This window comes from Plectrocnemia conspersa, unplaced genomic scaffold (genome assembly GCF_051122295.1).
Source record: "Plectrocnemia conspersa isolate PC_06_02 unplaced genomic scaffold, ASM5112229v1 ptg000014l, whole genome shotgun sequence".
In the NCBI taxonomy this organism is placed as follows: domain Eukaryota; kingdom Metazoa; phylum Arthropoda; class Insecta; order Trichoptera; family Polycentropodidae; genus Plectrocnemia; species Plectrocnemia conspersa.
The window spans coordinates 8,319,229-8,340,181 of NW_028277178.1; the positions used below are offsets into that span (position 1 = coordinate 8,319,229).

Below are 20,953 nucleotides of genomic sequence, written 5' to 3' on the forward strand. Positions count from 1 at the left end.
TTAAAAATTATGATAATCATTAAATTTTTTAAACAAATTGACTTAGCAGCTACCGAGGATTTCTGTGTGTTTTTTATTGACAATGATTCAGTTATATTTTTCACATAATATGTTAAAGTAAATGTATATTACCAGTGAATTTATATTTTTAATGGTATAAATATAATTTTACTAAGTCAGTAAGTGTTTAAAAAAATTTGAAAAAATTACCATGAGTCGTTACTTTAGTGTATATTACAAATTATATAATGATTGTTTCCACGTAATCAGAGATTCACATACTTGTGAGGTCATATCGTTTGACAAAGTAATATTATATCATTTGCCAAAATACACATTACAGTTTTTTCTAGTATTACTAAAATTCCGCCCTCTGTAAAATGGAATCTTGTACATTTGAAATTCATTTACAAATTAATATTTTGTTTATACTATGGATTACTAAACATGTTATATAATTTTGTATTATATGACAATTTAAAATAATATATGTTTGTTAAAATTTTAGTCCCTATTTCGGCCCTGTTTGTCGAGCAGCCTTTAGTGCAATAATCGCACCAAATATAATAAAATCGACTTAACGACGAGTTATCTCGACGCCCACCCACGTAGTGATCTTATTGTGAACACGATCTCATATTTATACCTGTCTTATTGGCTTGCCATATTTTCAACTGTTATTCCGACAAGTGCCCCGGGTCGGATTTGCCATATTAACGAGTCATAGACGCCATATTCGCAATCTGGCTAATTTATGCCGAGCGTGCCACAATGGAAACCGATGTTTGCATTGGCAATTTTTTTGTAGGCGATGCATTTAGTCGTTAGTTAGCCATAATTTATTATAATATAATAAAAAATATCCTCAAGCATAATAATATATTTACAAACAATATTATAGATTTAAAGAAACATGAAAAATATCGGTAAGCAACACGGCTGCTTCCACTAATTTGTTTGATATGGTAGAGTCTACCATTTTTAGAAGAATTTTTCTTTTTTGTATCAAAAATTACTATATAAAATATATTTTATTACAGTTGACTTAAAATGATTTAAAACCAAATCTCTCAATTTCAATCGCAATACACACTTATTAAAATTAAAAATTCATTAAAGATACAACTAGATAATATTAAAATTTGTATGCCTTTTAAGACAATTAATAATTTATTAATTATTTATTTTATTACAAATCATGCATATTATTATCTAAATTTTATATAAATGAATAATATATATTCTCACAATCTATATATTACTGCTCTTAAAATTGGTAATTTATCTCCACTACACAATCCTCTGAAGTCATCCATAGAAAGATCCACAATGGCTACACCTGCTAGTCCCTTAGCCCTGAGATATATAAAAATAGTTTTAGTCTTTAGAACAACTTTAATTACTGTCATTAAAGAGATGGAATAACACAAATTTAACAAATAGTACATAAGTACGTGACATATTTTTTATTAAATAGGTGGACGGAAAATGAATCAATAGCATATCCTGATCATTATTATTAAATACTAACCTTATAAATGAACCTTTGTTTCCTGAAGTTTGAGGATCCTCATAACTGACCCACATGCCACCAGCATCTTTATCATCAGGAACACGAAAGGCATATGTTCCTATAAAGATAAAATTACTATCCTCAATATTATTACACATTATTAAAAGCATTATGTCAAGCATTAGTCAAGTATGCAAACTCATTTTCAGAACGACATAAATCTTAAATTTAATTTCCATAATAGATACTTCGTGTTTATTTACTCACCATATCGTTTGCTAGGATCTGTAACTTTCCTAAAACTCATACTCGTTTCTCTTTGCTCGTTGTGAAGCAGTAGGCAAATCTCTGGATAACTCAAGAGACCTTTTTGTTCTGTATGAGGTCCTAAAAAAAGCAAAATAGTTTTTATAAATTACAACATCTAACATTTTAGATAAAAACCTTCATGTGCTGGTCCATCTGTATAGAGTGGAGGTACTCCTGAAATGGCGCTATTAGAATCCAACTTCCAAGCGCGACCAAATGTGGGAATAGCTAAGATCAGCTTTTGAATTGGGAATCCATTATTTACCCTGAAATTAAAAATAATTAAAAAATATTATTTATACCCATACGTAATTTTATTTAGTACCAATAGCTAGTGAGGAAGTTAATGTTCAATTCTTTGTTTCTTTTCAATGGTTGATACAAAGGCGATGTGTAATCTGCTTCTTTCGGATTACGTTTTGGTGTCATGTAATCATAGCCATGAAGAATCGCATAGTCGATATGGTTCATTATGACTTGTGTATCAAAACAGACTGAAAAATTTTAATAAATTTAATTGTATGATATTTTATATATCATAAACTATACCTATAGAACTTACGTGAACTGTTGATGTTAGGGAGTACTGACACAGTTAAGAGCATTTTGTCATGATAAAGAGCATTCTTCATTTCTTGAACAAACTTGCTGAATCGCTCCTTATGCTCTTCAAAAAGTTCATCAGAGTTGCTTTTGAATAGTTTTTTAAAACCATACCATAGAGGACCTTAAATAATGAAACAAATTATAAACAGATAATTTGGAATTGTTAACACAACATATACTCACTAGCATTTCCCAGGTTATTGTGTGGCTTGATAGTTCGAAATTGCCATGCGAGATCTATGCCGTCGAATCCATAGTTTTTAAGTAAAACGCTGGCAGATTTTATAAAAACATCTCTTGATTCTGGTGTTTCAAGCTTAAAAAAGTGATGAAAGATAAGTCTTATTATAATATTTCTCTCCTTTATTAATGATAAAAGTCATAATTTTTAACTAATATATTGTAAATTAATAATATTTTGTACAAAATACAATAAAAGTAGCTCTTATTTGTGTAACTAAAATCTATATTTTTGATATTATAAAGCTTGTAACTATCTCAGTACACTAACCACGGTGTTGTATTTGTATGAATCTTTTAATTCAGTATCAACACCGCCTCCAACGGATAATAAGATCTTTATATTAGGAAACTTTCTTTTTAACTGAGTTACTACTCTAAAATTTGCGTGCCCTTGATCCAGATCACGGTTAGGGCTTAGCGATACCATTTTATTCGTCGTAGCGTTTAAACCTGCATAGCCATAAACTAGATGGGTGCACAAGGGTAATGCTAGTTCCAAGTCAGACGGCATCATCTTGGCTTGATCTGAAATGATAACATAATACTTAATTTGTGTATTTTATTAAAAAATATGTATGCATACGAATAATTGTATTTTTCATCCTTCTCTAAAAAAAGTAGAATAAAACTAACGAATCACCTAAGTCAGACGACAACATTTTGGTGAAGTAATAAATAAATACTTACTATATTTATTTTATTTAAAACAAGTCTAAACAAATAATTGAATAACTTTTTTAAAGTGATTTTTTTTTAATTAATGGCCTCCACTACACTCTCTGAAAGTTGTCCGAAGCTACAACTGAAGTCGGCCGAGATCTACAACTTCGAGTAAGCGCCCACCTTGTCGCTGATCGCATATGCCCGCGCGCTTCGCTGCGTGAATGACGTCCGGACGGTGACTTTCGTCACGTACAGCCGGCATATTTGCGCCCGATCGAAAAAAATGCCAAATATTCGCAATTTTTAAATTGTCATATAACTAAAATTACGCTACTGATAATTATAAAAGTTTGTGTGCGCACTCACCAATACAATATCAATGAAAACTTTTCGGTCGTAAATATTCAATTTACGTAAAATCTTTGTCGGCTTTTGCAAAGCGTTCGACGTGCGTGTTAACCATAGGACGCCTAAGCGCATACTGAAATTGAACCGAGTTACTCGTTCTATCTCAGTTTGCGAAGCACCATATCATTATCTCTTTCCCTCTCGTCACTTAACACGCGAGAGAACGAAAAGGGAAGTATCTCACCGCCCGCGCTTGAAAGAGCAGCTCCGAATTCGGTCCCTTTGACTCGGAAAATTTGTCGACAATGTTCGGAGGCGCTCGAAGCTGGCCAAGTTGACTGAAATACCCCTACTTTACCTCCCGTTTTCGGTAACTTCCGAGAGAAAACCGAACTCGACCGAAGTAACCCAATATATTCACCGTCCTTGGCCAACCTTGGCCAACTTCCAGAGAGTGTAGTGCAGGCATAAGATCGTAAAAGTTATACCATAAGCAAAAATATGAATAAAAGAATCACGCAAGATGGCAAACTTAGACCGTCTTCGTCAATTCTGGTACCGAGTTATAATAAAATTAGTCAAATATTCAATATGCGAAGCGGTGGTGGAAAGATTTAATAATATTTCTGTTCATACTATAGATATGATTGTGAATTGACTAAAAACCGAAATTTAACTCTTTTTTTTAACAAAATGACTTGCTCCGCTTTCAAAATCAACGGCTCAAGTGTCACTAAGAAAATTGCGATGGAATAAGTTCGAAAATGACATTATTAATAAAATAACAGCTCTAAGGGAGAATTCTGATTTATACTCTATCAAGGAAAATAGAGACCTACTTGACCTGGATTGGTCAAGTAGGTCTCTATTTTAAGATTTAGTTATATAACTGGAATCTTTTTTTAAATTTATTATATTACAATAACTAAAATTTAAATACTAATAAAATTTAAAAAAACTGAATAATTATTAGCTAGACTCTCATTGGGTTATATTATCGCGTTTTTTATGCAGTGAGTCACAGCGATATGTTTAAAGGTCAAAATGCATTTTTACTTATGATTTTCTACTTTAAGAATATAAATATTTAAAGGCAATATATGGCATTAAATATCACCTTAAAAACTTTCTCGTATCCACATTTGCCACGTATTAAAATCTTTTATGTGACACAAATAAAAATATGCAGCATATGGCATATAAACTAATTTGTAAGATAATAACTTTTTGTAAAATATATTAAATGTGATTATTGTAATAAATTATTTTTATTATTAAATAATTATATGTTTCGATATTCAAGACACGATATTACATAATCGAACTCATTACATTTTCTAAATATAAAAATAATATAAAGCAGTACTTACATGATCTATAAAAACTTTCACTGTTATAGTAACAAAATACAGCTGGTTTTCTGCTATTGGCCGTAGCAAGAGGTTGAATATTGACCGCACAAATAACTATTAAAAACAAAAAAAATCTCGCCATCGCGAAAAAGCTGACCCTTTCCATAAAAGACGATAGTTCAACAACAACTGACGCTAATTTTAATTCAAGTCTCTTAGATAAACCAATATAAAGAGCGGTACACACGATCGATTAAATATATTTATATATTAAAATTATCAGCATAGTAATTTATATATTTTTAATAAAGGATGTTTTAATATAAATATTATATCGTAATAATTATTATACATTTAAAAAAATCTCAATGTTCATACAGTATTTAGATTTAAGCTTAAAAGGATCAAGTATGTATCATGTTGAATCGATATATTTTTTTTGACATTTGCTATTTTTTATTTTCAATAATATTATATAATATTATTAACAAAGGTGCATATGATTTAATGTTATTTTAAATTAAAAACATAATATAATATTGAACGTTTTATTGTCAAGTAAATAAAATTTTATCAAAAATGATTATAACTTCTCAGGTAAATAATAATTATTAAATTATATAGTTGGTTACAAACTGTGCATATTCTTACAATCTGTATTTAGCTGATCTTAAAATAGGATATTTATCTCCACTACATAATCCTCTGAAGTCATCCAGAGAAAGATCCACAATTGCTACACCTGCTAGTCCCTTAGCCCTGAAAAATATATTTTTTATTAGTATTTAAAATTGACAATGATAACTCTTCTGTAGTTAGATACACGTACATACAGTTACATGTTTTTAGAACCACAAATACAATACAAAATAATAATTAATCACTACATAATTTATTTTTATAATTAAATTTAATAATATACTATTTGTTTAATAATTTTTTTGAATTAATAACATATCTTTGTGCATAAATAAATAAATAAATAAATACTAACTTTATGTATCCAACTTTGTTAGCTGCTGTGTCACTGTCTTCATAACTGACCCACAAACCATTATCTCCATTATCATCAGGAGCACGGAAGGCATATGTTCCTATGAGGATAAAAAACAAATATTTTAAGCTCTAATCTTCGATAATATAGATTCAAAAAAATATTTACATCGAAACATATGACTAAACATAACACATATAAAATAAAAACTGTTTTTGTAATGCTATGGTACAAAATTCTGCGTTTTATAAAAAAAAAAACAGTAATAATAATATATATGCTACCAATTTTTAATACCCAAATATTATTAGCATAGCATACATATACTTTCGTTAAAGTTTTTTCATGTTGTAATAAAGTTTCTATAATGTTTATTTAGTACATCCATACTTAATTATTTATGTTTATTGACTCACCATATCGTTTGCTAGGATCTGTAACTTTCCTCAAATACGTGTGCAATCCTTTTTGATTGGCTGGATTGTTAAGCTTTGTACAAATTTCTGGATAACTCAAAAGACCTTCGTGCTTAGTGTAAGGTCCTAAAAAATTCAACATAGTGTTAATAACTAATAACATCTTACATTTAAGATAAAATACCTTCAGGTGCTGGTCCATCTGTATGGAGTGGAGGTACTCCAGAAATGGCGCTATCAGAATCCAACTTCCATGCGCGACCAAAAGTGGGTATAGCTAAGATCAACTTTTGGATTGGGAATCCATTCTTAAGCCTGAAATTAAAATTGTATTAAAAAATAGTATTTATACCTTAATAATCTTTTATTAGTACCAATAGCTAGTAAGGAAGTTGATGTTAAATTCTGGGTTTCTTTCCAATAGTTCATACAAAGGCGATGTATAATCTGCTTCTTTGGGATTACGTTTTGGTGTCATATAATCATAGCCATGAAGAATCGCATAATCAATGTGGCTCATTATGGCGTGTATATCAAAATATACTAAACAATTTAAATATATTATATTATAAAATAAATTATTATATTTTACATATATCCAAAAATGGCATTAGAACTTACGTGAACTGTTAATGTTGGGGAGCACTGAAGCAGTCAAGATCATATTGTCGTGACGAAGAGCGTTCTTCATTTCTTGGACGAACTTGCCAAATTGCTCTTTATGTTCTTCAGCATGCTCATCTACAGGTCTGGTTTTAAATAGTTTCTTGAAACCATGCCATAAAGAGCCTGAAATAAAATAAAAATGATTAATATGTAATTAGGAATAACTAGCACGATTAATACTCACTAATCTTTCCGCGAATCTTTTTTGGTTTGAGAGTTGGGAATTGCCATGCGAGGTCCAAGCCGTCAAATCCATAGTTCTTAAGAATAACGCTAGCAGAATTGATAAAAACTGCTCTAGATTCTGGTGTTTCCAACTGAAATTATTATGTTAGTTTTTTGTTATGATCTTTACTTATTTATAAAATAATATTTTAATATATACTATTGCAATATACTAACCACGGTGTTGTATTTATATGAATCTTCCAATTCAAGATCAGCACCGCCTCCAACGGACAATAGGACTTTCATAGTAGGGAATTTTTTTTTGAGCTGAGTGACAACTCTAAAATTTGCGTGTCCTTGATCCAGATCCAGTTTTGGGTTTAGCGATACCATTTTATTCGTCGCAGCGTCTAGACCTGCATAACCATAAACGAGATGCGTGCAAAAGGATAAAGCTGGATCCATGTCAGACGGTAGCATCTTGGCTTGAGCTGAAATGATAACGAAATACTTACTTTATTAATTTTATTTATTAATAAAAAATGCATGTGCATACAAATACTTTTATTTTTCTCTGAGTAAAGTAGGGTGAATTAATGATATTTTTCACATAAATTAATAATATTAAAGATATATTTTTTTTAAATTATTATTTTATAAACACATATATTAGGAAGGAAACGCTATTGTTATTGTTCAACATGTATAAGGTATGTTATAGCAGTTGAATGCATAGTTAAGTTTATTGAAGATAATTTAACTATTAAAGCGACGACATCATCTCTATGTATATACTAAGGTGATTTTGCGGTTAGCATATAAATCTCAATATGAAGTGATGTAGCGATTTTTTTTTTGATAACAATAATAATAATGTTCTTAAATAAGTCATGCACTGAACACAAGTAATGGTATGATTAGCGTCTCAAAAAAACTGTTAATTTCATTACCACTAACAGCAACAATGCAAAAAACTTCTTCGTGTTATTACTGAAGACTATTCTGAAGATAATTCTAAAGTATTTAATACACTTCACTTGATTTAAATTACCTTAACCACAGTGTTTTTTCATTCTTATAATTTTTAACACTATTAGATTTTTATACTTAATGCCATCAACGTGTTTGTTTGGTATATACAAATGTATCCATCATGCATCGTTAATAAAGACATCTGCCTGTCTCACATTGAAGTCTCTTTTCAATGTCAGATACAAACAATGGTGTCATATATTTATCGTAAAATGCGTTAATTGTCATAATCGAACATGTGTTTCTTTCTGTGTTTGCCAATCGATTATACAAGTTTCTAGGAAAATCATTGAATGCTTACCTTCAATATTTACAGTTCAAGCATACGAATCAAAATTCGAGATTTTTGTGTACACATAAAAATATATTTTGCAAACATGTATGATTTCAATGTGAATCATTCATAATAAGTGAGTATTTTTCATTGTTCACGAAAAAAAACATCACGAAGGTCATTCGTCATTTGTCATAACAATCGCAAAGTATAGTATTATATACTTTTTAAATATACCTAAATATGGAATAGAATATTTTCAATAACATAAAATCATGATATACACAAGCGATATAAATCTAACTAATAAAATAATTAACCAGTTATATAACTGTAATAAGTTATCACTGACAAATTATCAATAATCAACATTATTAGTATTTTACAATAAAATATAATGACATATTAGGTTATCCCAAAAGTAATATCGTTTTTTTTTTAATTTAAGTTTAAGCAGTCAGTCGTGTTTTTGGTAGATGATTTATTAGATATACTAAAATGGCAAAGATGCCCTGGCTACATTAATTGAAGCAAATCCATTTCAAACTATCCATCACTTGTTCAAAAAACTGACTAAACTCGTCCGATTCAACAGTGCATAGACACATAAAGAAGATTTGGAAGGCTTGGAAACAAGGTGTATGTGTTTCACACAAATTACGATAAGAAAATAAATCGGCGCATATCCGCATAACCCAAGAGCTTCTGTATCTTGAGGATGTTAGCCTTTTCTCGATACTTTGATAACCAGATAAGAAATGGGTATTGTACGAAAACAATCGTCGTAGAAGACAGTGGTTATTCAAAGGTCAAGTAGGAAAACTTACCTTGAGGCCCTAGCTCGCTTAAAAATATTTTGGTATTTCACTGTAAAACTCTTAAATCTGTCATATAATAGTAGTAGTCAATATACCTGCCGAGAGGGGGGGAGAGGGGAAAAAATTATCGCAAGAATATATATACCCAAAATAATACTAGAATATTATTTATATATAATGTATATTCTTAAAAAATATCGTAGTATTTTTAGTATTAGTCCAAGCATTGAGTTTATATAAATGCATCTTAATTGTGATTATTATTTGGTTTAGTTTAATTTATGATTGCAATAAGATTTAATTTACAAATTATTATTTATTCATTGAAAAACTAATTATTTAACTTTTTGTCGTAATATAGACAATGTTGAGTGAAACATTTATTATTTCTTATGTGTATATTTACCTAAACTGCAATATAATTATTTGCTGTCATAATTTTAAATCAATATTAGAAATACAATTAATAAAATTTACTCATCAATAGTTCAATAGTCATAGACCATTGAGCAATACAAATATATATAAATTTCTACAGAATTAGTCTTACAATAGATATGTACATTGCAAAACCGCGATTCAGATAATTTGGAGTACTTGAATTTATTTTTAATTTAATTAATATAATACCAAGTAAAACATTTTCAAAAAATATAGATAAACATAGTATTTTTTTGCGTTATAATAACTCCCCATGCTTATGTAACACTAATACAATTTAAAAAACCTGATTGCTTAATAGCTTGACCCTCACCGAAAAAAACTTTGGGTTAACTTATCGCATGTTTTCGTAAAAAGAGTCACGGCAATACGATTAAAGGTCAATTTTTTTTGATATTTTTCTACAATTTTTTAGATAAATAAAAATTATTATATGAATGTATAACATTACAAAGCGTAAGTGTATGGCTTCAATTCTGCCTCTAAAAAACTGGTTTATATGCAAATTTGACAAGTTTAATGAACATTTTTTGCATGTTACACAAAGCAGCTAGATTTTTTTGAATGAATAGCAGTAAAAGAATTTGCAACAATAATTCATCAATATTTTTTTAGTTAAAAAATGAATGCTCGTAGTTAAGATTAATTTGTGTAATAATATATATTATTATTTTGAAATAGTAAATATTATTTGCATTAAAAAAATATATTTTTGTATATTCAATACTGTATAAAACTGTACTACATAATGTCAAATATAATTTGTCTTAATTTACTAAATTTTATTTATATGCCAATTTTAATTACTTAAATAAATTTAAAGTAGTACTTACTTTCTCTAAGATAGCTTCGGCTGTCATAGTAACAAAATACTGCTGGTCCACTGACGTTGGCTGAAGCAAGATGGAAAGTATTGACCGCACAAAGAGCAGCCAAAATGAAAAAAAACTTCGCCATTGCGAAGAAGCTGACCATACAACTATCCGTGAAAGACGATAGCTTAACTACAACTGACACTAAATTTGATTCACGTCTCGTTGATAAACCAATTATAAAGAACGGTACACACGACCAATCACATGTTACGTGATATCTCTTTTGAACAAATTTATTTTATTTATTTACTTATTTAATGAATATATACATATTTTAACAGACATTGAGCATATCAAAAAATATTACAACATTTCAGTAAAACCATATTATTATTATTAGTACATTTAGGATAATTTAAAAATAAAAAATGCATATTAAAGTATACATGATTTTATTAAAGTGTGTATGGATATATAATACTTACAATATTATAATGTTTATTTTTATTATTTAAATAAATTTATTGAATTTATTAAAATAATGATTTTTGTTGTAATATATATGCACTTCTTTATAATTCAACTGAGTCATAGTTTGTTCCAAGCATTGAATTTTCGTTTTTCATTTAACGTCAAGGTCTGCTACTAATCAACCGTGTAATTTCACAGAAATGGACCTAAACGAGGAAAAAAATTGTTTTTTGCCATTGAAGAATGATCTCAATTACGTAATGCTTTTAAAGTCGTTTGCATGATTTTAACTCATTTTTTGGTTATAAAAAGTCAACGGTATGTGTTTACATCCTTTATAACAATAATCAGAAAACTAGTTTTATTTTACGTAAAAAATTGTATAGAAATATCAAAAAAATAATTGGCCTTACAAATATTTAAAATTAAGCATTTTTATAGAAACATATTCACCATTTTATGAACCATAAGTATTTCACAACTTGTGTTTAGTTTTGATTGCAAAATAGTGTTAAACCATAAATTTCAATACAAAGTTATAAGTTCATTCTATATTAAATAATACGACATAAAAATATCAATAGAATCACAATTTTGTCGTCGTTTTGTGTGTGAAATCGTATAATGTATTAGGTATTCTCACAATGAATGTCGTTTTTTAATGGATTAAAAAATCTATAAATGTTTTTTTTGCTTTTAATAATACAATATATAATCTAAATATATAACTCTCTTCCATCATTGCGACTAAGATAAAGACAGTGACACATATGAACATATATATATTTTAGAATTGAAAACACAATATAAAATTGTATGTTTTATTGTCAAATAATTATAATTCTAATAAAAATATTATGACTTACGTTGTATAGATTATTAAATAAAATATTTTGTCACAAATAATATATATTTTTACAATCTATATATAGCTGCTTTTAAAATAGGATATTTATCTCCATTGCACAATCCTCTAAAATCGTCTAGAGAAAGATCCACTATAGCTATTCCTGCTAGTTCCTTAACCCTGAAACATATGTAAACATAATAATAGTTAAATCACACTATCCCAGTACACATCAATTTAACTAAAAAATCATTTAAGAGCACAAATACTATTAAACATATTTATTGATTATTTATCGAAGTATACGATACTTTCATAGATAATAAACACGATGTTCGAATATGTGTCAATTGGTATTTTACAGACCTTGCATATCCAGCTTTGATGCCTGCTGTGCCATCATCTTCATAACTGACCCATATACCACCCTCTCCCTTCTCATCAGGAGCACGGAAGGCATATGTTCCTATAAACATAAAATTAAATAATATTAATTTTAATATTTAATAATATAGTTTTACCAAATAAATTGCATTCAAACAAACACTGTTAAACAACTCTTATTTATATATTAAAATACAATTACAAGTGATACTAAGTAAAAAATTGTGCATGCATAGAAAAATTAAAAAAAAATATTATTATGTATACATGCTACAGTTTTCTTATATATAAGTACTTTTAGCGTACCAAATCTTTTCGTTAACGTTTCGTCATGTTGCAATAGATCGTCTGAAATGTTTATTCAGTACTTTCATATTTAATTATTAATAGCAATGATTATATATTTATTGATTCACCATATTTGTTGGTAGGATCTGTAACTTTTCTTAACTTCGCATCTTTTTGGCTGACTGGATTGTTAAGTTTTGTGCAAATTTCTGGATAACTCAATAGACCTTCGTGTTTAGTGTAAGCTCCTAAAAAATATATAAATAAATAATAGCTTATAACATCAATCATTTTAGCTAAATTACCTTCAGGCGCAGGTCCGTCTGTATGGAGTGGAGGTACTCCAGAAATAGCACTCTCAGAATCCAACTTCCAAGCGCGACCAAAAGTCGGTATAGCTAAAATCAACTTTTTGGTTGGGAATCCATTCTTGGTCCTGATATTAAAATTGATTATAAAAATATGTTTTATAATTATATATGATTTTAATAATAATACCAATTGTTAGTGAGGAAGTTTATGTTCAATTCTGTGTTTCTATTCAATAGTTCATACAAAGGCGACGTGTAATCTGCTTCTTTGGGATTACGTTTCGGTGTCATGTAGTCATAGCCATGAAGAATCACATAGTCAATGTGGTTCATTATAGCATTTGTATCAAAATAGACTGAAGAAAATAATGAGTAATTATATTTTGCATTTATAAAAATATGTTAATAAAACTTACGTGAACTATTAACGTTGGGGAGTACTGAGGCGGTTAATAGCATATTATCGTGACGAAGAGCATTCTTCATTTCATGGACGAACTTGCTGAATTGCTCTTTATGTTCTTCAGTGTGCTCATCTACTGGTCTGCTCTTAAAAAGTTTCTTGAAACCATGCCATATAGAGCCTTAAAAAATAAAATAAATCATAAACATATAGTTTGTAATGACTAATACGTTTAATACTCACTAATCGTTCCGCGGTTCTTGGTTGGTTTAATAGTTGGGAATTGCCATGCGAGATCCAAGCCATCAAATCCAAAGTTCTTAACAAGATTGCTGGCAGAATCAATGAAAACAGCTCTAGATTCTGATGTCTCAAGCTGAAATAACGTTGACGATCAAAAATCATATAATTTAAGTTTCTTTGTTGCTATTTTTTAACTATAATGTTATATCGTAAAATGTCATTTTTTATTTTTTAAGTAAATAATTCCTACCTGTATATAAAATATTTTTTTAGGATATTCTTATTCTTACCACAGTATTGTATTTGTATGAATCTTCTAATTCAGTATCAGCACCGCCTCCAACGGATATAAGGACCTTTAAAGTAGGGTACTTTTTTTTGAGCTGAGAGACAACTCTAAAGTTTTCGTGCCCTTTCTTCAAATCTATATTTTCGTTCAGCGATATAATTTTATTCGTCATAGCGTCTAGACCAGCATAGCCATATACGAGATGTGTGCAAAGGGATAGGGCTGGCTCCAAATCTGACGGCAGCATTTTGGCTTGAGCTAAAATGATAACAACATACTAATTTTAAATTATCTATTAAAAATAAATAACTGCTGGTGGCCGTCAGGTTGTAATCAGAAAGGATGTCTTAAAGTCATCCATTAGTCCACTTCTGTGACTAGTCGTATTTGACAACGTTCTGGCAACTCATCTGCTACCACATTGCAACCATTTTATATACACAGACAACATGTTTCTTCCTTTTAAAACTTAGCAAATTCTACGGAACAGCGTGATAAAAATAAATGTGCTTTTAAGTTAAAAAATAGATAATTAATAAAAAAAATGTAGCCGAAATTCGACGTCAAATTGACACGATATCACTTTATCGTCAAACCAGCTAAAGCATTAAATTGTTACGATAATAAATAACCCAGCTGTAATGAACACCAGAATTATTAAAATAAACGCAAAAACATTTTAAAAAATCATGTATAAAATGAGTAAAATATTCAGTATCGAGAGTGATCTGACCCCTTAATCTAAACTAGAAGCAACCAGCTTCATAAATTCTGCACCTATACACTAAAGAATTCCCAGTGGATTTTTTACTTCCACAAGAAACAATCATCCAAGGCCAAATATCAATTGATGTTTTTATCATCTCACCGTAGTCCTTGAACTTCGTCGCGGAAAACATAATATAACGACTACCGACGACCATATGCTCATTTGTATATATCAATTGACTATACCAAATGGCTAGTAAAAACCTGCAAAGTAGTACTTACTATCTCTAAGGTAGCTTCGACTGTCATAGTAACAAAATACCACCGGTTCATTAACATTGGCTGAAGCAAGAGAGAAACTATTGACCGCACAAAGAGCAGTCAAAATGAGAAAGAACTTCGCCATTGCGAAGAGCTGACCAAACTTCTATCTGTAGAAGACGATAGCTAAACGACAACTGACGCTGATTTTGATTCACGCCTCGTTAATAACCAATCGTAAAGTGCAACACACACGATCAGTCACCTGACACGTAGAAGCGCTGTTGAATAAATAATGTATTTTAATATATATGACAAATATCATCTTAATAATCAAATAACTGTACATCCATATTAAACTTACTTTAAAATAATTAATATTCTTATATAAAAAAAATACATAATATACTATTTATTAAGTATTTTTTTAATGTATAAATTGTGTTTGAGTCCTATTGTATTTTACCGCACCAAAGATCCTTTTATATTTGACATTCATTGGTTTTAAAATAAGGAATTGCATATTTTTTATATTTAAATATATTGACATATGTATTATATATGTATGTACTAGAATTAATCTAATGTAAATTAAAAGTAGTAAAAGTAGCAATTAAAATACATTAATAGATATTTAATATTTAATTACTATAAATTTAATAATATTATTTTAATAAGAAATATATTGTTGTAATGTACGTATGTATATGCACTTCTTAATATTTTCAAGCCATATTTTGTTCCCTGTACTGAATTTACGTTTTTCATTAAGAGTCAAGGTCTGCGACAAATCAAGCGTATAATTTTCACAGAAATGTATCTAGATGACAAAAAATGATTTTTGTCATTGAAATATTGTCTAAATTTAAGTAATGATTTTATTTCTTATAATTTATTTTAATTACCCTAAATCTGTTAACTGTTCTTAGAAATAATAAATCAGATATTTCCTTATAATAAAAAAGGCATAAAAAAATACTAGTAAGAAATTAATTAAAATTTGCTTTAGTTAATTAATTTACTTTCAACTTCAAGAAGTATTACATGTTATTTAATAACAATATTTTTCACAGCAGTTAATAATTTTTATTCATAGAAATTTTTATCAATGAAGGCAATGAAAAGCCAAACCAAGAACGCTGTTATATTGTATTATACAAGTTAAGATTTGCTTTAAGATAATTAGGGAATACGCAGTTTAATTTTACAAAATACGACAAAAAATCATAGAACTACTATCTAATTAATAAGACACTGGACGCTTATATTTTCCGGCTCAATTAACTCTTTTAAAACAATTTTATTGTGTCGGTCAAATGTTTAAATTTTTTATTCTTTTAAGCTAGTTGACCCTTTAAGAGAGACTTCCCAAATTAACAAGTTATACCTATCTTTGTGATTTTGCATCACACTATATGACACATATGTAAATATGGACGTTTTTTTAACACATGCTTATGAGTCATTCACTTATCAACTATATAAGTGTTGACTTTATATGAAAATAAATTTAAATTGTATACTTAAATAATCAATGTATTGGCAAATAATTTTATTTTATCAGCAGTTGTCAGATTTTCACTCAATTGAAAGTTATTGATAGCACGCGATCCATTTTAAATTGATTTTAAAAACGTATCGAGTGAACTATAGTTTGACACGTTAAACCCATGATTAAAAAAGATAACACTATGGCAAAGGATTGTGCTCATTTATTATAAAATTATATGCTTTCGTTATTTTTGGATCAATCTTAATATGCGCTCTTCTCTTAATCACTTAATTTATATATTATTAAATTATATTCCTATAGTAAAACTTATCAAAGTATACTTGCCAGTATATTTTGATGAGTTTTTAAACTGTTTAAATATTTATTACTTATTTTTTATTGCTTCCTTTATACTGATACAGTTGCAATTACGTAATATATAATTGATAAACACAAACCGTGGAGCATAAGATATTTACCTAAGAAATTTATTTAGTAATATCTCAAGATAGTAAGGTCACACTCTAAATTAGAGTTTCATAAAACCATGCTGGTTTTATGATAGAGTAATATTTGATTACGCAATTATTGTGGTATCATCGACAAATGAAGCAATTCTTTTTGAGTTTTTCTAAGGAAGATCTATCGTGTAAGACAAATACAGTATTGACTCAAAAGCGCTGCCTTAAAGCACTACTTATCTGATCTTAGTAGTATATATCGTTCAGGCAAGATTGGATTATTAAGAAGATATTGTGAGTAATCCAAGATGCTATACTTTTGCCAAAACTTATAATTTAATTCGATATATATGAAAAATCACTCTTTTATACATAAAATACCTAGATTAAAATTTACAATAACTTTCATAACGTTATACACCTGCAAGCAATATTAAGAAATATTTACAAAGTAATTTATAAATATACTTAATTAGATTTTTAGAAATTAAAAATAATGTCAACTTTCTTGAATTGTTTATAACTGGCTTTGTGATTTTGCATTTACATTAGATATGACACATATGAACGTTTCCAACACTTGATAAACAATTAGTCACTTACTAACTATGTAATTGTTGACAATACATTATATAAATTTAAAGTATATGCTAAAATATACGCATTAAACGAAAAAATTCTCGAACGTTTACTGATTGAAAAAAAATTGTCGATGGCACGCAATCCATTATTAGATGATGTTGACCTCACATTGAGTAAACTATCATGTTATTTGATACACTGTGGCAAAAAAATGTGTACATTTATTATAAAAAATTAATCTTTTGTTATATTTTGTTGATCCTAAATACGCGCTATTTTCTCAATCAGTTTATTTTAATAAGAATTACAATAAAAAAATTATATTGACCCTACTACGCAACATTTACAACTATTTGTAAGAATCACTGCAATAAAATAATTAAAGAAATAATATAGTTAATTGATTAATGAATATTTTATTCATGTTACATAATGTATAATTTATTCGTGTTTATTCAAGTTTTTTTTTTGTATGTGTACATGTAGAATTTTCTTTGTTAACGCTGATTTTTTATGACATGGAGTTATTTTTTTCGTTGTGTGATGTGCGATGTCTTAACTTTCTCTAATGGGAATGATATTTTTTTAGTATGGTATATTTCTCTCTTCGTTGTTCAATTGTTATAGTGATCTCTCAATTAATGACGCAAAAGATTAAAAATTAATAAACTTTTTTTAATCGCGTGATATTATGTTTGTAAATTATCAGCAAAAATATATCTAGGCCTAAGCTAGATAAAATTCATTAAAACAATATTTTTGTTTAATTCTCCCATAACTACCACTCCCAAATAATATAATATTCCAACAAAGCAAGGAACAAGATATTTTAAAAATATAATCAGCATATGCCTAAATAAAATAATCAAATAAACTAAAACAAAATTAGGTTTTATGATTTTAAATTTTCTTTGTATCAACTTTAGAAACTTATCTTCTACCTAACCATAAGATAATCATTTTATGTCAACTTAAGTATCAACTAAAAAGGTTTTTGACAAAACGAGTCTCAACAGCGCCTTCTTGAGTGCTTATATAGAATTCATTTAGGGATATTAATTGTGTACAATTATTTGATATTATTATTCAAATAGTATCGAAAAGAATTTAATATGATAGTATCCCATAATACAAGTATAAATTAACTTTCTGTGTAAGATTAAGTTTATTACTATTAATAACTCACAAAAATACACATGGCTAAAAGCAAAATTTGGTTTAAGAATCAGTTTCTGAGACTTAAATTAAAATTGAATATGCAACTATTGACTTTTATTCAATTTTAGGTTTCTTACCAATCTCTCAAGCTTAGATTATTTGTAGTCTGCTTAGATATTGTAGGCATAACCAAACAAAATCTACGAAAGATCCGAAATTAATAAACTATTTTGTATAAAATACAAATAATTAGCCTAATAAATAAATAACTTATAATAAACAATTCAAATTTAAGTTAGCAAATTATCAATCCACAGAAAAAATGATTACACACACGTACTTCATTACTGTCTAATTTATTATAATCGATGCAAAAATATCAATTAGAAAAAAAAGTGAAGATAATAAATACCATAATTATTTTTAAATTATGCCTATATTCACAGATTCTGTTTAATTGATTTTAAAATTGGATATCTATCTTCATTGCACAATCCTCTAAAGTCATCCAGAGAAAGATACACGCTAGTCCTTTATTTCTGAAAAATATAAATATAATATAAAAATTTATAAAACAAACAATAATTCATTCGTATTATAATTTTTACACACAAAGCACAAACTGACCTGAACATAGACAGTGATTAAAACATGATAGACCTAGGTTCGAATATACAATATAAACTTTTGTGTTTTTCCATTTATATTGTATCTGGGAAACCGGAATTAGTGGTAATTACTTAATCATCACAGATTGTGTTTTTCTAGACTTTCCTAATCTCGCAGATAAATATTGTGATGATAAATTAAAATTGGGTGAAATCGGACTTAATCAAAATAAAAGATTCTTTACGAATGACCTATTTAACATCAGAATATATTATATGTATAAAATAAAAAAAATGTAACATACATGTGACCTAGCGAGATGATGCTAAAATTTCCTTACCAGCGCAATGATCGATTTGAAACCTAATTTATTATGGCCTGACATGATTTTAATAGCGAAACAATAACAATATTCTTGTAATTTAAATTTAATTAGCATTGGTATCTAACATAACTATACTACAATAATCCTTAAATATGTTTTAAATGTGTAATTTTTTTAATTGTGTGATTTAATTATAAAAAATTAAGAGGACCCACTGGCACAGAAAATCTGTAAATGTGAGATCAACAGGCAAATAAAACTAAGGTGGATGGGTAGAAGATCGTGACAATCAGTTGTATGGCCAATGGAGCTGATCTTAAGTTATTGTTGTTAGAGCAATCAACAATAGTTTACAAGGTTATACTTATTTATTTCTTTTTTATGCTAAAAAAAATAGGCCAGCATACAATTCTTTACTTACAGCATACAAATTTATGATTTAAATACTTACTTTATGTATTCAACTTTGTTGACTGCTGTTTCGGTACTTTCATAACTCCCCCACATACCAGTAATTTCATTATTTTTAGGAAGATGGGGATGTTCTTATAAATGTAAATTTAAATAATTTTAATCATTTCTTTTATGTAGGTATACTTAGTAAATTTCAATAAACTCACCATATAGTTTGCTTGTAACTTTCTTCAAATAAGAATGCATTCCTCTTTGGTTGACTGGGAGTTGACTGCAAATTTGTGGATAACTCATGATACCGCTTGTCCTGTAATCTCTTTTAAAAATTATTAAAAATATATATAATTTTAAACGTATATCAAAAACATTTTAGAGATACCTTTAAGTGCAGGTCCAATTACCAATAGTTAGTAAGAAAGTTTATATTAAACATTGGGTTTCTTCCTGATGGTTCAAACAAAGGTGTAGTCTGCTTCTTTAGGATTATGATTTGCTGTCATGTAGTCATAGGCATGGAGAATTACGTAATTTACTTCATTTGCAATTGCTTGAGTGCCAAAATATACTAGAAATTAAAGATATATCGAAAGCTTAAATAAATATATATACAAATAAGTGTAGTAACTTACTGGAGCTGTTAACATTGGGGAGTACTGAGGCAGTCAAGATCATATTGTATGGACGAAGCTCGTTCCTTAATTCTTGAACAAACTTGTCAAATCAGTGTGCTCTTCTTTTTGACCTAAGTAGATTCTCTTAGAAGGCCAGATTGAAGCTTGCATAATTTTCTAATCATAAATCTTTTGTTAAATGTGTACATATATTATGATGATCACTCACTAGACCTGATTTTCTTTGGTTTGATAGCTGGAAATTGCCATGCAAGGTCCAAACCATCGAATCCATAGTATAAAAGCATCTCAATGTCTGAATTAATGAAAGCAGCCCTAGGCTTAGGTTTTTCTAACTGAAATGATAATAGTAGATATTCAAGTTCAGGTGATAGTTGCTATTTTAGACTATTATATTGTAATATACGTCCTAAGCTA

The 20,953-nt window shown here is 28.4% G+C and overlaps 4 protein-coding genes across 6 annotated transcripts; all 4 read right to left on the reverse strand.

Moving 5' to 3' along the window:
- Window positions 1-816: 816 nt before the first annotated feature.
- Window positions 817-5,219, reverse strand: LOC148226098 (chitinase-like protein EN03). 2 transcript variants are annotated; one of them, XM_088203584.1, is made up of 9 exons: window positions 5,053-5,219; window positions 2,940-3,196; window positions 2,612-2,744; window positions 2,385-2,549; window positions 2,148-2,316; window positions 1,958-2,088; window positions 1,781-1,900; window positions 1,532-1,631; window positions 817-1,356 (listed from the first exon to the last, which is right to left on the reverse strand). In XM_088203584.1, exons 1-9 carry the CDS (start codon window positions 5,198-5,200, stop codon window positions 1,245-1,247), a joined length of 1,335 nt encoding a protein of 444 aa, XP_088059710.1. In that variant the 5' UTR covers window positions 5,201-5,219; the 3' UTR covers window positions 817-1,244. The 2 variants fall into 2 exon arrangements, with proteins under 2 accessions (XP_088059710.1, XP_088059711.1); XM_088203585.1 differs by having other exon boundaries at window positions 3,122-3,196; window positions 5,053-5,207.
- Window positions 5,220-5,568: 349 nt separating this feature from the next.
- Window positions 5,569-10,855, reverse strand: LOC148226099 (chitinase-like protein EN03). The gene is made up of 9 exons (XM_088204718.1): window positions 10,677-10,855; window positions 7,513-7,769; window positions 7,295-7,427; window positions 7,066-7,233; window positions 6,819-6,987; window positions 6,629-6,759; window positions 6,445-6,570; window positions 6,029-6,128; window positions 5,569-5,793 (listed from the first exon to the last, which is right to left on the reverse strand). Exons 1-9 carry the CDS (start codon window positions 10,816-10,818, stop codon window positions 5,682-5,684), a joined length of 1,338 nt encoding a protein of 445 aa, XP_088060844.1. The 5' UTR covers window positions 10,819-10,855; the 3' UTR covers window positions 5,569-5,681.
- A 1,085-nt stretch (window positions 10,856-11,940) lies between these two features.
- LOC148226100 (chitinase-like protein EN03) lies at window positions 11,941-15,062 on the reverse strand. Of its 2 annotated transcripts, XM_088204716.1 has the most exons (10): window positions 14,885-15,062; window positions 13,896-14,152; window positions 13,606-13,738; window positions 13,376-13,543; window positions 13,147-13,315; window positions 12,954-13,084; window positions 12,777-12,896; window positions 12,667-12,708; window positions 12,343-12,442; window positions 11,941-12,156 (listed from the first exon to the last, which is right to left on the reverse strand). In XM_088204716.1, exons 1-10 carry the CDS (start codon window positions 15,006-15,008, stop codon window positions 12,045-12,047), a joined length of 1,356 nt encoding a protein of 451 aa, XP_088060842.1. In that variant the 5' UTR covers window positions 15,009-15,062; the 3' UTR covers window positions 11,941-12,044. The 2 variants fall into 2 exon arrangements, with proteins under 2 accessions (XP_088060842.1, XP_088060843.1); XM_088204717.1 differs by lacking the exon at window positions 12,667-12,708.
- Window positions 15,063-17,886: 2,824 nt separating this feature from the next.
- On the reverse strand, window positions 17,887-20,738 carry LOC148226101 (chitinase-like protein EN03). The gene is made up of 5 exons (XM_088204720.1): window positions 20,534-20,738; window positions 20,284-20,451; window positions 20,111-20,220; window positions 19,942-20,035; window positions 17,887-18,756 (listed from the first exon to the last, which is right to left on the reverse strand). The coding sequence occupies exons 3-5, from the start codon at window positions 20,196-20,198 to the stop codon at window positions 18,690-18,692; spliced, it is 249 nt and encodes an 82-aa protein (XP_088060846.1). The 5' UTR covers window positions 20,199-20,220; window positions 20,284-20,451; window positions 20,534-20,738; the 3' UTR covers window positions 17,887-18,689.
- Window positions 20,739-20,953: the final 215 nt, after the last annotated feature.

Excerpts from the sequence above, each read along its gene's own strand:
- LOC148226098 (XM_088203584.1), bottom strand. The coding sequence starts at position 5,200 with ATGGAAAGGGTCAGCTTTTTCGCGATGGCGAGATTTTTTTTGTTTTTA. Across the intron at positions 2,317-2,384 it reads CCCTAACATCAACAGTTCAC|TCTGTTTTGATACACAAGTC; the intron begins GTAAGTTCTATA and ends AAAATTTTTCAG. Across the intron at positions 1,901-1,957 it reads AGATGGACCAGCACATGAAG|GACCTCATACAGAACAAAAA; the intron begins GTTTTTATCTAA and ends TGCTTTTTTTAG.
- LOC148226100 (XM_088204716.1), bottom strand. The coding sequence starts at position 15,008 with ATGGCGAAGTTCTTTCTCATTTTGACTGCTCTTTGTGCGGTCAATAGT. Across the intron at positions 12,709-12,776 it reads AGATCCTACCAACAAATATG|ACGATCTATTGCAACATGAC; the intron begins GTGAATCAATAA and ends TAAACATTTCAG. Across the intron at positions 12,157-12,342 it reads ATCAAAGCTGGATATGCAAG|GGTTAAGGAACTAGCAGGAA; the intron begins GTCTGTAAAATA and ends CATATGTTTCAG.
- LOC148226101 (XM_088204720.1), bottom strand. The coding sequence starts at position 20,198 with ATGAGTTATCCACAAATTTGCAGTCAACTCCCAGTCAACCAAAGAGGA. Across the intron at positions 20,036-20,110 it reads AGTTACAAGCAAACTATATG|AACATCCCCATCTTCCTAAA; the intron begins GTGAGTTTATTG and ends TACATTTATAAG. Across the intron at positions 18,757-19,941 it reads AACAAAGTTGAATACATAAA|ATTTTGTTTGGTTATGCCTA; the intron begins GTAAGTATTTAA and ends GATCTTTCGTAG.
- LOC148226099 (XM_088204718.1), bottom strand. The coding sequence starts at position 10,818 with ATGGTCAGCTTCTTCGCAATGGCGAAGTTTTTTTTCATTTTGGCTGCT. Across the intron at positions 7,770-10,676 it reads CCGAAGCTATCTTAGAGAAA|CTCAAGCCAAGATGCTACCG; the intron begins GTAAGTACTACT and ends TTATCATTTCAG. Across the intron at positions 6,760-6,818 it reads AACTTCCTTACTAGCTATTG|GCTTAAGAATGGATTCCCAA; the intron begins GTACTAATAAAA and ends TTTTAATTTCAG.